The 18,523-nt window shown below is 34.3% G+C and overlaps 1 protein-coding gene and 1 pseudogene across 2 annotated transcripts in view; one reads left to right on the plus strand and one right to left on the minus strand.

The window, feature by feature from the left end:
• Nucleotides 1-839: 839 nt before the first annotated feature.
• The window catches only part of Nup62cl (nucleoporin 62 C-terminal like), an 83,028-nt gene continuing 65,344 nt past the window's right edge, over nt 840-18,523 (minus strand). For both annotated transcript variants that reach the window (XM_046420820.2, XM_046420821.2), the window contains exon 9: nt 840-2,699. In XM_046420820.2, coding sequence (XP_046276776.1) covers nt 2,605-2,699 — 95 coding nt within the window. In that variant the 3' untranslated portion in view covers nt 840-2,604. The remainder of the gene's footprint in view (nt 2,700-18,523) is intronic.
• LOC124076748 (vimentin-like) lies at nt 9,357-10,665 on the plus strand (annotated as a pseudogene).

Here is an 18,523-nt window from a genome sequence, read left to right on the forward strand (position 1 = left end):
TTACCGTGAAGCATTTTCACAAATTCCCTCCCAGAACAATTTATGACAAACTGAAAAATATGCCTCATTTGTCTTTCTGACAATTTAACAAGGTTAGTTTAATTAAGCTCCTCCTTAAAGTAGACATGTTTTCAGAGTTTGTCCTTTTTTAAGGGCTTTTTGTTTCCAGCACACCTCTGATGAATACATTGGGAAACAATTATAACTCCAAAATATGAAAGATGTTAAAACTAAAAGATCTTCTCTTGAATCTACTTATCTTCTAATATTAGGAGCCAACAACTGAGCATGTCTTTCAAATTTCCTAAATGAGATAGCATAAGTGCTGTTAGGGAGAATAAATATAGCACCTTTTTAAAGGACAAAAATGTATGTGGACTGAAAGTGTCAACATAACAAATTTTAAAATTCTTGTTTAGCTAATCTCTTAGCTGGTTAACAATGGCTAGGAGGGGCTCACAATTCCTGTGCCTAACAAAAATGTTGCTTTAACATTACTGTGAAAATGAGTTATTGCTGATCTTTTAAATTAATATTTATTCAACAATGACATGTTAGAACCAGAATCAGAAGTAACCTTAGAAATGATTTAGTCCAAGGAACTAGATTTCAGACAGTACATTGAGATTCCCCAGTAAGTCTTAACAGCATTACTGAATTGTTCTGGAAGCCACTTGCCATTCTCCAGCATATTCCATGTACTGGAAAAAAAAATATTAGACTTCCCCAAGAAAACAGAGCAACAAGATAGTGAAAGCAGTACTTTAGCCTCCATTTTATCTTACTTAAATTTACAGTAAGTACTCTGCTAGCAGAGAAAAAAAAAGAATGTTGAGACATTGGAGAATTGAAAACTACTTTTATTTTCAAAAAACAGTTGGAAAAATTACAATATGAGACAATGCATTTTAGACAAAATATAATGCCCACAAAAAAGTTATTTGTCCAGTTAATTGGGTAAAGAGAAGACTAAAACCATTTTTCTTCTCAAAACACTATTTTTTCTTTACTGAATATAGAACTTATATTGTGGTTACTGTATAAGAATTGAATCTCCATAAACAATGTGGTAAATGTCTTTTATGTAGGAGATAATAGTAGTAATAATATGAACTCAAAAATTAGATATTATTCAGGATTCTACTCAAAAGTTATATTTACCTACATAAATCATTCACAAAATAAACAGTCTCTGAATTACTTTTACATTTATAATTCTGAGTGGTACAAAAACTTACCTGGGTAAGAAGTGGCTTCTTGGAAAAGTTTGGATATGAAAGAGACACCATGCAAGTTCTAGCATTTAGCATATCCATAAGACTAATCACTAATAATCACTATCACTAACATTCACTTCAAAATATTTTTCTTCCTGTAATATACCCCTCAGAATGGTCATGTGAAGACAGGACAACAGAAATTTAGCTCAGTAATTATAGGCAGCTGAGCTCCAGTAACTTAAAAACTTTTAAGTGGTTAATTTTATTTTAGTGTTGTGTTTTCATTTAGTAGAGCATCACATTTATTTATGATTTAAGTGAAATACAAGAGATTAGAATGTTCCAAAGCTAAGAACATGGCATTTTCTTGAAAAGCAAATAAAGAAATACACAAAAAACAATAACTATAAATCATATGCTAAAATCAAATAAATACCAGGACATGTGTATAATAAAACAATAATTAAATTGCCTGAACCTTGCTCTTTTAAAACATAACCTAGTTCAAATATGCGGTATAGTTCATTGGTAAAGCACTTGCCCAGCATGTGTGAGAATCTGGGTAGGATTCCCAGTACCACACCACACACACACACCCAACAAAACATAAAATCCAACTGAAACCACAAATTCATCCTAACTATTCCTTCCTTCTCTGAATTTTTCTTTTTATTATTATCATTGGTGGTGGTGGTACTGGAGTTTTATTTTAACCCAGGGACACTCTACTACTGAGCTATACTCCAAGCCCTTGTTATTTTTATTTTGAGTCAGGGTCTTGCTAAATTGCCAAGGCAACTTAGGAGCCTCTTGCCTCAGCCTCCTGAGTCACTGGGATTATAGGCATAAGCCACCATACACTTGGCCCTTCTCTGAATTTCAATAACATACATTTATAATGCATAACATACTTCCTTGTATTGTCTACATTCATTTTACAGATGGAAACTAATCTTATCTCAAACTAGACATTAAGTTCCATTGAAGAGAGAGACTTTACAGTATATCATACTTAATGCTGAATCTAACTAGCACACAGTAAAGATTGGTTGGCATGTACTTTTGGGCAGACATCTCTCCACATTTTAGTTGGAGAGAGAAGGAAGATGTGCGTTGGCGGAAGTATGTGAATTCTAGGAGAATAAGGTATGTATTACACATACAGAATCAATATCTAACAGGTTGCTACCTGTATAAGGGGGATAATATAAGTTTTATTTAATTCTGAGAAGAATACTATAGTATAATTCTTCATATCAGAGTATTCACATAAAGAGCATGCACATTTTATTGCAATGAAAGATTAAGTAGTAACTGTAAACACGTCAACATCATCAAAATTTATAGGAAACAATCCAAAATCAGTATGCTAACGATATGGCCTTTAGTCAAAGGTAATCTTCACATTGCGTTCCTGCTCCTTGCTTTGAAAATCCTCAAAAATCTTTGTTATCTCTTCTACCTTCTTTTGCATCATGCCTATAAGGAAGGAAGTCACACAATCATTAATCCAAGCTCAAAATATTACAGAAACATTATAACACATTCTCCCCTAAACTATTATTTACAAAACTTTACATATCAATTTAAATAGTTTTAGAAAATACAGAAGAAAAAACACATTCATCTACTTTTTGAAAACTATGAAAACAGTGGACAACACTGTTCTTTATCTGTTCTCCTAGTTTTCAAGGCAAATAACAGTCTACTTGACATTTGTGTTTTGTTCGAGTTACCAATTACAGCCTAAAAGTGTAATTTTCTGCCAGTAAAAATAAGCTGTTGAAATAAGCATGATGATCTGAGTTTTTGTACTACCATCAACCAATTTGGTCATTTGTTTTAGTGTTAATTAATGCTTACTAGAGGATAACCAATAACTAGTGCCCAAAAGAAAGAAAAATTTTATGAAAACTTAAATATACTTTCTTTAAAAATTCCAGTCAACCAGAACAGCCCTAATGTTTATTCAGTATTTAAAGTATAATACCATATCCTATCTTATAACATAAACATTCTGCAAGATCACACTTCAACAAGTGACTGAAATGATGGCTCTCTACTAAAAGCCTAGAAAAACACAGTGTTATGTTGAGGCTAGCAAAGTAACCCCCCCCCCCCCCCGCTTTTTGGTAATAACTAATTGCATGGTGCAATTTTTTTTCTCTAATTAAGCTTTTTTAATGTGACAGAAACACAAATGAGCACTACAACAAACTATTAACTCAAGAACATAAGTGTCAACATAAGCACATTTTACTAATTTGCTGATTGATTGATAAATATTAAGTGTAAAGGAGTACATTTATAACAATTTTGAAAATCAATAAAATGTCAAGAATCACAAGTCAGTGTTACTAAGAGAACTTTACTGTAAATATTTTGTCATGTTTTCTAATTGAATTCCCAGGACTATTTATATATTAACATACTTTAAAATTTTTAAAGACTTTCATTCCTTACGTGAAAAAAATGCATTAAGGTAATTATTGCCCAGAGTTCTAGTCCCATGATAAGCATCAGTGATTCTTCTTTTTCCCAGTATATTAAATCATATATCACATTAGAAGTAAAATGCTAGCAGTAGCCAAAATTTGTGTGTGTGGCAGGAGGGAATGTGTCATACATATTTTGATATTATTTTTATTTTTTTACTTTAAAAATATTTTTATTGTAGATAGACACAATACCTTTATTTTGTTTAGTTTTTTTTTTTACAGTAGTGCTGGGGATTGAATCCAATGTCTCACACATGCTAGGCAAGCACTCTACCACTGAGCCACAACCCCAGCCCTTGACATTATTTTTTTAAATTATATTGATAAATATGAAAACAAGAAAACAATTCCATTCACAATAAACAAGATGTGATATGTAAATAAAATACAATGCTACACTGCAATACAAAGAAATTAAGCACTAATATGTGTTATAACATGAATGAACCTTGTAAAAAACATCGCAAGCATAAGAAGTATGATACAAAGGGCAACATATTATTCTATTTCCATAAAATCTCCATCAAAAACAAATCTATAAAGACAGAAAGTAGATTAGGATTGCCCAGGATTTGGGATAGGAATGGAGAATAACTACAAGTGGGCAAAAGAAAATTTGAGGGATAATGGAAACATTCTAAAATTGGATTGTGTGGTGTGTATACACTAAAGACTTAATTTAGTGGCTAATGGTTAAAATTATATATTTGCGTGCTTAAAAATATTTTCTAAAAGTGATTTGTTCCCCATAAAAGATACTGGTGAAATTGTTGCAGCCAGTCTCATTCTGATTTGGGGACAGATGTTTTCTTCAACTTAGCCTACTTGCAAATATTTTTGGTAACAATTCAAACATTTGTATAGAAGATTATAAAAATAGAAATTTCATCACTAAGACCAAACACAGCTTTCTAATGTAATTACTACTTTTTAAGTTATACATATAAATATTACCATATAACATTAAATTCACTGTCAAAGTAAACACTGCACTCTTATAAATATTGTTATAGTATATCTCCTTCTCCTAGAAAAATAATTGGGGCAGTAGGAGAAAAAAACAGATTAACAGAAAAATGGTCATAAGATACAAGTGATCAATCTATAAGATGATACTCAATATGTTTATAAACTTTTTAAGCATTAAAAATATTAGTAACCAGAATGATGCAAATTAAACCAGAGAAATATTATTTTCACTATAAATTTTGGCAAGGAATGATGATGATTTCTGGTGATGGTAGTGATTACAGAAGTACTGGAAGGAGTGAGTACACTAATAATGAATTGCTGTTGAAAATATAAATCAGTGCAACTGACCTGAAAGAAAATATAAATCAAAAGTTTTTAAAGCAGACATTACTCCTGACTTAGTTTTTTAACTTCTAAGTATTATATTTATGTCCAGTAATCACTGATGTGCCTTAAACCTTACCTACATCTAGGTTTACTGTAGAACAATTTGAAAAAAGAAAACATTTGGAAACATCAATAGGTTAGCATATATGTAAAATGAAATATTTACCAGCCATTAAAATGTAGAATATTTAATAACACTGAAAGATATTCATGGACACATCTCTCAACTTTGTATCTCTTTCTCCATCAAAAGCTGAATATAGTGTACTGTGTACAAATCACAACACAAATGAATAGAAAATGCATATTGAACACCAAGCCAATGCAAAGCATAGCTAAATCCTGAAAACACAGAAATCATTAGGGCATAATCTCTATGTAGAAACTCAAATTCCAGGAATCAGACATATAAATAAGTAACTGCAATACTGTATGATAAATGCTGGTAATATAATAAATAGTATGGATACAAAGAAGATGATAAACAACTACTAGAATGATGAGTTAAGGAAGGTTTAAAAGAAGAGATAGCTGTTAAATTACATCTTAATACAGGAACCACTGTAAGGCAGATAATGAAGAGGTGGGGTACTCCAGGAGAAGAAACTGTTCATCCAAAAATATGGAAGAGGAAAGAATATTGGGTTTTTGAACAACCATAAATACTTCTCTAAAAGAAATGCTGCAAACAAGAGGTAAGGTTGAAAAAAAGCAGGGGTTAGATTATACATGATAATCTAAGTAAAACACCAAAATTTACATTGGCCAATCAGAATGAACAGATGAGAACAATTATCATTTCTTAGACTACTCTGAGAGTAGATATGTGAAAGTAAATTTGAGTGGAATAAGACTGGGGAAGGAAATCATCGTTAAGGTCTTTAAAGAATGCATGTATTCACCAGTGTTCCATTCTAAAACACCTGTAAAACAGTTAAAGAATTTATAAAAATAAAAAGAGGAAAATGATAAAAGCACAAAACCAATGAGAGAAATGATATGAAACTTTGAACATTGCAACTGGATTTGTACTACAGAAACCCTAGAACTCCAGAAAGGCTACGGAATTAGTAGAACTAGGTAATTCAAAATGTCATTGAAATTGGAGCTAAAAACAGAATTATGAATGATTCAGAAGCAGTCCCTTCCTCTCCTCCACATCCTACCTCTAAACAATTCTTCCTACCCAACTTCTGCAGATGATTTTTTGGCAAACATGACAGAAACATGACAACGAGCTCTTGCAAAATAAAAATCAAGGCCAAAAGCAAAGATCAATAAAAAACTTGAATGAAAAGATGAGTATATACCCAAGAAAAATTTAACAAAATACAAAGAGAAAAATAGGAGAAAAGAAATGCAGTTTAGTTGAGGATTCAAACTTCAGAATAAGTATATTGCCAGGAAGAACAAAAATATCATAGAAAAGGAAATTAACAGAAACCTAATTCAAGAAAATAGCTGCAACTGACAAAAACAAAATGGGTTTCTTGACTCACCAATAGCAGGCTCAGTGGTGAGAGATCCACATCAAAGCTCATCATCTGATGATGTGAAAATCAGATGAAATTTGCATATTCTGAGAAAGATCTCAAAATTGTTCATGGGAAAAATATAAAACACACAAATGAAGAGGTATGAAGGTTCAGATTCAGAACAGTCTTCAAAGTTACATGATAATGTAACTGCATCTTCAAAAGTTCAAGGAGAAGGAAGTAAGGGTCTCAGATGATAGGGGATTAGAGGAAGAGTGCACTTCCCAGCAGTACCATAGCACCAGACTTCAAAAGCAGTAAGACTGCTTCTCAGTGAGGGGAGTAACTAAGGTAACTCACTGAAATTCAACACTGGAGAGTAAAAGAAACCATAGAGATGCAGAAAATTGGAAAGTGTAAACATAAGAAAAAAATACATTAGAGATGTGCCAGCTTGGCAGGCCTTAGCATGGCAGGGGAGGTAGAACACAGGTAGAGAGGAATGTGTAGCAGAACAACAACAAACACGGATTGGGGTAATCTGTAGAATACAGAAGGAGGTTGATCTTAATGAACCCAGAGTCAGTGGGGAAAGATGTTAAGTGAAAAACAACCAAAATTTCTTGGCCAACATTTCAGAAGGAAATGGGTTCATCAGCATGGGAACCATCTATAAGTGATACACAGCCACAAGCAGAGGCAAGAGACTGGGAATTCATGAAGGAAGTTGCCAGCTGCCCACCTATTATGAACTCCAGAGTCTTCCTGGACCAGTGTGACAGAAATAGGCACAAAGAAAATTGGGCCTAGTACATACAGACTCCAGACACAGGAGAAAGAGCTCCTTTTGTGCTGGTGCCCAAAATGTCCAGCAGAAATTGGCATCTCTCCATCAATAGGGTGTGTGAACTAATCTCAAATACCCACTAACAGAGTTCCAAGGGTTACCCAAGAGCAAACCTCAGCAATTTAGAACTCTGCACCAGCCCCACTATAAGGGGCTGTCAGCATTGACCAGTCTATCCCACCCTCTACTGGGAGACAGGAAGCTGAAAGCTACTACAAGCAGCTTTGGCTCTTAACCACAACAGGTGGCAGGTAGGTGAGGAAAACAAAGATTTTGGACTTAACAACCCACAGCCTTTGACTCAAGGATTACAGTGCCCACAGATAAACACATGAGAAGGAAATTAAAGGGATATAAATAGGAAAAGAAAAAGTCAAATTATCACCATTTGCTGAAGACGTGATCCTATATCTAGAAGACCCTAAAAACACCACCAGAAGACTTCTAAAGCTGATAATGAATTTAGAAAAGTAGCAGAATAGATCAACATACAAAAATCAATAGTTTTGCTATACTCCAACAGTGATTCTGCTAAGAAATAAATCAGCAAACTATGCCATTCACAATAAGCTAAAAAAATACATGGAATTAATCTAACCAAGGAAGTGAAAGAGCTCTATGATAAAAATTATGTAACATGGAAGAAAGAAATTGAAGAAGACCTTAAAAGATGGAAAGACCTCTCATATTCTTAGGCAGAATATTGTTAAAATGTCAGACTATCAAAAGCAATATAGAGATTCAATGCAATCTCCATCAAAATATCAATAATATTCTTCATAGAACTAGAAAAACACAGTCTTTGAATTCATTTGGAAGATTAAAAGACCCATAATATTAAAATCAATTCTGAGCAAGAACAATAATGCAAGAGGCATCAATTAAAATACCTGATTTCAAATTATATTATACAGGCATAGTAAAAAAGAAAAAATACCAACATGGGTTTTGGCATGAAACTAGACATGAAGACCAATGGAATAGAAGACATGGAGACAAACACACACTTAGTCATCTGATACATGAAAACTATGCCAAAAATACATGTTGGAAAAAAACAATATTTAGAAAACTGGATATTCATACGTAGAAGAATAAAACTAGATTCCTATTTCTCATTCTGCACAAAAGTCAAATCAAAGTAGATTAAAGGAAGGGCAGCAGAATACAACAGACACTAGTATGGCAGTATGTAAAAAAGTGGATGTGTAACCAATGTGAATCTGCAATATGTATATGGGGTAAAAATGGGAGTTCATAATCTGCTTGAATCAAATGTATGAAATATGATATGTCAAGAGCTTTGTAATGTTTTGAACAACTAATAATAAAAAAGAAAAAAATTACAAAAAAAGTAGATTAAAGACTAAGGAATTTTAAAAAGACTAAGGAATTAGATAAGAAACTTAGCAACTCTTCAAAAGAAAAGGGTCTATACACCATCATATTGGTGCAGACACTGACCTCCTAACAAGATTCCTAAAGCTCAATAAACAAATGAATCAATAAATGGGATGACATCAAATTAAAAAGCTTCTGCACAGCAATGGAAACAATTCAGAGCATGAAAAGAGAGTCTATAGAATGGAAGAAGATCTTTGCCAGCTATTCCTCTGTCAAGGGATTAATATTGAGACAATATAAAGAACTCATAAAACAACAAAAATACAACAAACCCAATTAATAAATTGGCAAAGACCTAAATAGACATTTCTCAAAAGAAGAAACACAAATGACCAACAATACATAAATATGAATAAATGTGCAGCGTCTCTAGAAATCAGCAAAATGCAAATCAAAACTACACCACGCTCTGCCATTTTTTTTTCTAGGGTCCCTGTACTAGAGATGCAGCAATGCTCCCAATGTCCACATCTGCTGTACCCTCACTAGCCCCTCCTCCAGGAGCCAGTTTGCAAGGCTGCAGCCATCCAGACTACAGCCTCCCTCAGTAGCTATGTCCTCCAGGTTCGTGTGCTTGTCCTCTTACTGCAGCATGTTTGGTGGCCTGGGCACCATGAGCCAGCCAAGCTCCACCTGGAACTACCTGACCACGTCCACCCCAGTACCAGCTATAGCCTCTATGCCTCATCCCTGGGCAGTCCATGTCATGCGCTGCTTGGCCGTGTGCCTGTGGAGTAGCAAGCCTGGGGTGCGGCTGCAGCAGGACTTGGTGAACTTCTCACTGGCCAATGCCATCAACACCAAATTCAAGAATACTCACACCAATGAGAAGGTGGAGTTGCAGGAGCTCACTGACCACTCCGCCAACTATATCACCAAGGTGTCCTTCCTGAAGCAGCAGAACAAGATCTTGCTGGCCAGCTCAAACAGCTCAGGGACCAGGGCAAGCTGCATCTGGGGGACCTCTAGGAGGAGGAGAAGGTGATACAGGAACTGTGCTGTCAGGTAGACCAGTTCACCAATGACAAGGCCCATGTCAAAGTAAAGTGTGACAATTTGGCTAAGGACACCACATAGCTACCACAGAAATTGCAAGAGATGCTTCAGAGAGAGGAAGTCAAGGGCACCTTCCAGTCTTTCAGATAGGATATTAACATGCATCTCTGACATGTCTTGACCTTGACTGTAAAGTGTAATCCTTGCAAGAAGAGATTGTCTTTTTGAAGAAACTACATGATGAGGCTCAGATTCAGGAACAGCATGTTCAAATCAATGTGGATGTTCTAAGCCTGACCTCACAGCTTCCCTGTGTGATGTACGTCAGCAGTATGAAAGCGTGACTGCCAAGAACCTTTAGGAGGCAGAAGAATGATACAATTGCTAAATTTGCTGACTTCACTGAGGTTGCTAACTGGAACAATGATGCTCTGCACCAGGCGAAGCAGGAATCAAATGAGTACTGGAGACAGATGTGGTCTCTCACCTGAAAAGTGGATGTGCTTAAAGGAATTAACAAGTCCCTGGAACTCCAGATGCATGAAATAGAAGAGAACTTTGCTGTGGAAGCTGATAACTACCAAGACACTATTGACTACCTGCAGAATGAGATTCAGAATCTAAAGGAAGAAATGGCTTGTCACCTTCATGAATACCAAGACTTGCTCAATATTAAGATGACTCTTGACATTGAGATTGCCACCTACAGGAAGCTTCTGGAAGGCATGAACAGGATTTCTCTGCCTCTTCCCAACTTCTCCTCCCTGAACCTGCATTCACTCCCTCTGGGTGACACCCACTCAGAAAGGATACTTATAATTAAGACAGTTGAAACTAGAGATGGACAGGTTATCAACAAAACTTAGGATCATGATCTTGAATAAAAACTGCAAAGACTCAATGCAGCAGCATATTACCATCAAGAATAAAAAAAAAAAATCCGTATCTTCACAGCTTTCAAGTGCTTTTGCAGTTTTTCAGGAGTGCAAGATAGTTTTGGAATAGGAATAAGCTCTAGTTCTTAACAACCAGTGCTCCTAAAAGATTAGAAAAAAGTTCACAACATAATCTAGTTTACGAACAAGTGTTGTGCTAGAACATTTTTTATAAAGTATTTTTGAATGCCATTAAAGCTGTTTTTTCCCAGCCAAAAAAAAATTTAAAAACTATGCTCAAATTTTATCTCATACCAGTCAGAATAATAACCATCAAGAAACCAAATAGTAATAAATGCTGGAAAGGATGTGGGGGGGGGGGCAAGGGACACTTGTACATTATTAGTACAACCACTATGGAAAGCAGTATGGAGATTACTCAAAAAACTAGGAGTGGAAATACCATATGATCCAGCTAAGCCACTCCTTGGCATTTATTCAAAAGAACTAAAACCAGCATACTACAGTAATACAACCACATCAATGTTTATAGCAGCACAATTCACATACCCAAATTATGGAACCAGCCCAGATGCCTGTCAAAGGATGAATGGATAAAGAAAATATGATATATATACACAATGGAGTTTTACTCAGCCATAAAGAAGAATGAAATTATGGCATTTTCTGTTAGATAATGGAAATGAAGAACACCATGCTAAGAAAACCAAGGGATGAATATTTTCTCTCATCTGTTGAAAGATAGGTAGAAAAGGGAAAAAAAGACGGGGGCTGGATATGATAAAAGATAGAGGGAAGATCAGTGGAATAGGAGAACAAGAGGAAGGGAGAACAGATGGGAAAGGGAAGGAAATGCAGAATAAATTAAAACCATGCTATGTGCATATATGGCAGGAAATTCCAGCTTTATATGTAAGAAAAAACATGATAAATAAACAAAGGAGTAAAGGGACAATCAGTAGAGTCAGTAGAGGAAGGAGAGTGGGGGGAGGGAAAAGGGGAGGGAAAGGCAGGGGAATAGGTACTAAAATGGAGTAAGTCAAATTTCATGCATGCATGAGTGCCAAAATCAATCCAAATACTATATATAACTATAATGCTCTAACAAAAAAAAAATCTAAAAACAAAAAAGAAGGAAAGAAGGAGAAAGAGAAGAGAAAGACCAGGAAGGAAAAAAATAACAAAGATGTTGAGCGACTTTATTTAATGTTTTCATGGATGTTATTGAATAAAATAAACTTTAAGGGAAAATTATTTCCAGAGTATAATTCAACACCAAATAGTATCAATTAAATGTGAGGGTAGAATAAATACTTTTTCAGACGTGGAAGGTCTCAAAAAAATTTACCTTCCATGCACTTACTATGGAAGCTGCTGGAATATGTGGTATATTGGAAACAAGGAAATAAACCAAGCAACAGGAAATAAGAGCCACTAAACTGAAGAGCAAACAAAGTAGAGAGAAAACAATAATCTATAGAAGGGAGAACCTAGCTGAATAGCAAACCAACAGAGCCACAGTTCCAGATGGTACAATAGAGATTAGAGGAGTCTGGAAGAGATGAATCAAAGCTGAAATCGATAGATTTAAATTAAAAGCAGGGAATTGGGGAATGAATTATTGATAAGTATGAAGAAAACTAAGCAAATGAGGACACAAAATTCAAAGGAAACCAAAAACTTGTAAAATAAAGGAGACATAGTAATGTATGCTACATGGCCAGGCCATGAATAACACTCATATAATTGAAAGTTAAATCTTCATCTCCTATTTTGGAAAGTCAGAAGAATAAACACAATATGGTAAAACTAAAAAGTAATAGTATATATGATACTTAGAGATAAATAAATGTGAATAGTTTAAAACTCCAAATAAAATAATTTAAAATTGTTTGCCAATAAGGAGTATGAAATGTGATGTGTAAAAAGAGCTGGTGTTTTTCATAAACCCTATAAAATTACTCTACTTTCAACATGGGAGATGAAGAAGGCCTAAAATGCGGACATGGGGGTAGAAATCTACTGAAAAGGAAGGATTCAAAAGCTAGTTAAGAAGTATAATCACTATTACTTAATGAAGAAACATAAATATCCTGCTTAAGATTCCTGAATAAATAGAATTAATTGTTAGCTGAGAAAAAGTAAAGGAGTTATATAACTCAGAGCAAAATAGTGTTTCCCCTATATCCAGGAGATAGGGGAAACACTGAGTTTAGTTTTAGACAAGTTTAACTTGAGGTGCCTTTGGGATATCTATGTGCAAATGCTTGTTAACATGGAACTTCACAATGAACAGTATAATAACCATTAGTGAAACTGATGGCTGGAGATGACAAATGGACTTCAAAAACTGCTCATTATCCATAGAAAAGCCGGGTGTGGTGGCTCATGCCTGTAATCCCAGAGACTCAGGAGGCTGAGGCAGAAGGATTGCAGGTTGAAGGCCAGTCTCAGCAATTTAGTGAGGCTCTAAGGAACTTGGCAGGATCCTGTCTCAAAATAAAAATAAATAAATAAAAATTTAAAAGTGCTGGCATGTGGCTTAGTGGTTAAGTGCCCCTGGGTTCAATCCTCAGTACTAAAAGATAAACATATAAATACAAAAAAAAAAAAACCCACAGAGAAAGATCAATGAAATAAAAGGCTAATTCTTTGAGGGAAAAAAATCAGTAAAATTAATTAAGCTTTAACCAAGACAAAAAAATAAAAATAGAAAAAAAACATAAATCATCAATATTAGGAAAGAAACAGGGTATACCACTACAGATCCTACAGACATTACAAAGATAAAAAGGAAATTCTATGAGCAATTATATACTTATAAATTTAAAAACTAAGCAAAATGCACTGATTCCAAAATAACCCACAATCTATGAGGAGTCAACCAACTGATAACCTAAATAGTCTTACAAACATTGAAGAAACTGAATTTGTAGTTTAAAAGTTCCCTAAAAAGAAATAACCAGGTCCCAAAAGTTTCAATGGAGAACTCTGCCAAACATTTAAAGAGGAATTAATACCAATTCTTTACAAACTTTTCTAAAAAATAGAGGGCAGTATTACCTTAATAATGAAACCAACTAAAACAGTACAAAACAAGAAAACCATAGACCAATAAATCTCAAGAACATTTTAAAAAATCTCATACAAAATAGTAGCAAACCAAATCCAACAATGCATAAAAGGAATTATAAACTATGACCAAGCAGAATTTATTTCACATATATAAGGCTGACTTAACATTTGAAACCTATTATTTTAAACCACCACAGAAATTAAAGAAGTAAAATGATGTCAATTGATGCAGAGTAAGCCTCTGACAAAATACAGTACTTTTTCATAATAAAAGTTTCAATAAGTAAGGAACAGAGGGGAAGTACCTAAGATTGATAAAGGTCATCTACACAAAAACCACAGCTCTTGGGCACAATGACACATGTCTGTAATCATAGCTACTTAGGAGGCTGAGGTAGGAGGATCATGAGTTCAAGGTAAGCCTAGGCAACTTAGTGATATCCTGTTTCAAAATGTAAAAGGGGGTACTATGCATGCAGCTCAGCGGTAGAGCACTTGCCTAGCATGTGCAAGGTCTTGGGGTTCATTCAGTCCCCACTACTATGCACAAGCAAGCAAACACATGTACATGTGTGCCTAAACACACACACACACACACACACACAATCACCTACAGCTAACATCAGACTTAAGATGAAAGACTGAAGACTTCCCACAGAAGACCAGGAACAAAGCAAGGATGTGTCTTTTATCTCTCTATCTCAACAGTTTATTGAAGTTCTAAATAATCTAAAAAGGCAAGAAAAAGAAATAAATGGCATATGGATTGGAAAGGAAGAAATAGTACAATGCCTATTTGTAGATATCATAACTGCCTATCTAGAAAATCTCAAGGAGTCCACAAAAAAATTCCTAGAACTAAGAAGTAAATTTAGCAAGTTAAAAGAAAAGATCAATATAGAAAAATTGTGTTTTTATATATTAACAGCAATTATGTGAAATGCAATACCATTTATAATCACTATAAAGAAAATTAAATACAATGGTATAAAGTCTAACAAAACCAAAATACATATGTAATATGGTTTATGAAAATTATAAAATGCTCATGAAAGAAATCAGAGAAGACCTAAATAAATTTTGAGACACAACATGTTCATGGATAATCATCATAATAAAGATGCTATTTCTCCCAAAATTGATCTATAGTTAAAATGTAATTCCTATCAATTCCCAGGAAAATTTTGTGGAAAGGCAAAGGAACTAAAATAACTAAAACAATTTTGACAGGAAAGAATTGAGTGGAAGGAATTTCTCTACTGAATATAAACCTATTCGTCCCAAGTTTTCAATTCTGCAAACATAATAAATATTCAAATATTATTTTGAGGTTATAATAGTGGTATATTTTTGAGCAATTTGTTTGTATAGGTGTTCCATACCCGAGACTATGAGACAAAATGGGTTAAGGCTTATTATAAGCTATCATAATGACATTGGTTAGGGGAAAGATATAAATCCATGGAATAGAGACCTCAGAGGAAGACCCCAACAAATATATTGAACTGATTTTGGAGAAAGGTGCAGAAACAATTCAATTAAGCAAGGATAGACTTTTCAACAAATGGTATTAGAACAATTGAATATATCCATGGGGGTGGGAGTTACTCTAAACCTCATATCTTATACAAAATTAAATAGAAACACTATCTTCATCTATTCATCTGTTGAAGAGCATCTAAGTTGGTTCCATAGCTTGGCTATTGTAAATTGAGCTGGTATAACATTGCTGTGACCATGTCACTATAGTATGCTGATTTTAAGTCCTTTAGGTATATACCAAGGAGTAAGACAGCTGGGTCAAATGGTGGTTCTATTCTAGGTTTTCTGAGGAATCTCCATACTGCTTTCCAGAGTAGTAGTATCAATTTGCAGTCTCACTAGTAATGTATAAGTGTACCCTTTTCCCCACATCCTTGCCAACATTTACTGTTACTTGTATTCTTGATTGTTTGCATTTATACTGGAGTAAGATGAAATCTCACTGTGGTATATACACACAATGGAATATTCTCAGTCATAAAAAAGAATGATGTTATGGCATGCCAGTAAATGGAAGGATCTGGAGACTATCGTGCTAAGTGAAATAAGTCAATTCCAAAAAAACCCAAAGGTTGAATGTTCTCTCTGACATGTGGATGCTAATACAAAAACAAGGGGGACAGACAGAAGTTCAGCAGATTAAACAAACGGGAATGAAGAGAAGGGATGGAGAATACAAATAGGAAAGACAGTAGAATGAATCTAACACAAATTTCCTGTATACAAATGTGAATACAACATAATGAATCTCCACATCGTGTACTACCACAAGACTGGGATCCTAATTAGAATAAGATATACTCCATGTTTGTGTAAATATGTTAAAATATACTCTACTGTCATGTATATCTAAAAAGAACAATTAAAATTTAAAAATAAATAAAAACAGATCACAGTCTTATATGTAAAATGACAAAACTTGTAAAATTAAACAGAAAAAAATTTTGGGGATAAAAAATAGGCAAAACATTCATAGACTTTATACCAAAAGCATAATACATAAAAATAAAAACAATAATAGAGTGAACTTCATTAAATTTAAAAACTTTTGTTCTGTGAACAACCATGTTCAGAAGATGAATACATAAGCTACAGACTAGGAGAAAGTTTTTGCAAATCACCAATCTGACAAGAGACTTGCATCCAGAATACCTGAACAAATTGTAAAACTCTTAAATAAAAAAAAAATTAAAATGGGCAAAAGACATGAACAAACATTTCCATAAAGAGGATACAGTGATGGCAAGTAATCACAGGAAAAGTTGTTCAACATCATTAAACATCAAGGAAATGCAAATTAAAACTGCAATGACATCACTACACATCTATCACAGGGCTAAAATAAAAAAAAAATAGTGAAAAGATCAAATACTCAAAAGGACACAAACTGCATCACACATACATTAATGAAGAGAATGTAAAATGATATAGCTGCTCTGGAAATAGTGTGATAGTTTCTTATAATGCTAAGCATGCAACTGCCATATGACCCAAAAATTATACTCTTGAACATTTATCCCACAGAAATGAAAATTTATGTTCACATAAGCAGCTGTACATAAATGTTTACAGCAGCTTGACTCATAATATACCCAAACAAGAAATGGCCCTTATGTCTTACAACAAATGGTTAAATAAATTATGATATACTCATGCCATGGAATACTACTTAGCAATAAAGAGGATTAAATTGTTGATATATATGATAACTCAGATGAATTTTATTCCTTGTTTTGTGGTTATGGGAATAGAACTAAGAACCCTGCACATGTTAGGCAAGTGCTATAACATTGAGCCATACCCACCAGCCCTCATATAAATCTGGAATTATGCTAAATGAAAAAAACAAAGGCCAATCCCCAAAGGTTACATGCTGTATAAGTCTATTTACAGAATATGTCAAAATGAAATAAAAAATTAGGAGCAGAAAATATATTCATGGTTTCTAGGAGTTAGGAATTTGGGGATAGTGGGATGTGATGGGGGGAATAATGATAAAAGGGGATGTGAAGAAACTTGGAGGTATGGAACTGTTCTGTATCTTGACTATGGTGATGGATATAAAAACCTACACATTAAAAAACTAGAAAATTAAATATACACACACACACACACACAAGTAAAACTGGAGAAATATACAAATGATGGTTGATATAACAATGGCAAGGTTTGTGAAATCATACCTCAGTTTTGTAAGGTGTTATCAATGAGCAAAATAAGGTAAAGAATGAAAGGAGTTCTATGTTAAGTCTTACAATTACATGTGAATCTACAATTACCTCAATAAAAATTTTAATCTGAGAAATGACCAACACATACACAAATGAAGTTTTGATTCCTGTTTTAGTCAGCTTTTCACTGCATTGACTAAAAACCTGACAAGAACAATTAGAGGAGGAAAAATTATTTGGAGCTCACAGGTACTCCAAATATATAGCTCCATTGTTCTGGACCCAAGATGTGGCAGAATATTATGGTGGAAGTGTGTGGTGGAGGAAAGTGGCTCAGGACATGACACCAGGAAACACAGAGAGAGGGTAGGCTTCTATTCTCACAAAGACAAAATATATACCCCAAAGGTATGCACCCAGGTAGGAGGACCCACCCTGCCAGCCATACTCTATCTGCCTACAGTTACCATCCAATTAATCCCTATCCCTATCAGGGGATTAACACACCGATTAGGCTAAGGTTCTCATAATCCAATCATTTCACCTCTAAATATTCTTGCATTGTCTCACACATGAGCTTTTAGGGTATACCTTATATCTAAACCATAAACTAACATATTCTATAAGTGTCAACTCAATATGCAAGCAATATTACCAAAAATTATATCAGGCAACAGTTCTATCAAATCTGTTGGCCATTTGTCAGCCTTTAAATATATGCGCCTTCATTGTTTCTTGCTGTCTGCTAAACCAATAACATATTTTAGCTTCTGTAAAATCTGCCTTATGTTAGGCTAATATTTAAAAACAACCTTGAAAACTTAAGAATTTCATATAAAAAGTCCATTTCTCATCCTGAAGGGGAAGGAGAGAGAGAGAGAGAGAGAGAGAGAGAGAGAGAGAGAGAGAGAGAGAGAGAGAGAGAGAGAGAGAGAGAGAGAGGAAGAACATGGGTGTGTACAGAGAGAAAAGAAGGGAGGAAGAACAGTATCCTCCCACTAGTCATAACTACTTTTGAGAAGACACTCAATTTATTAAAA

Source organism: Marmota monax, unplaced genomic scaffold (assembly GCF_021218885.2).
Source record: "Marmota monax isolate L192 unplaced genomic scaffold, Marmota_monax_Labrador192_F-V1.1 WCK01_AAM20220418_F8-fsc00050, whole genome shotgun sequence".
In the NCBI taxonomy this organism is placed as follows: Eukaryota; Metazoa; Chordata; class Mammalia; order Rodentia; family Sciuridae; genus Marmota; species Marmota monax.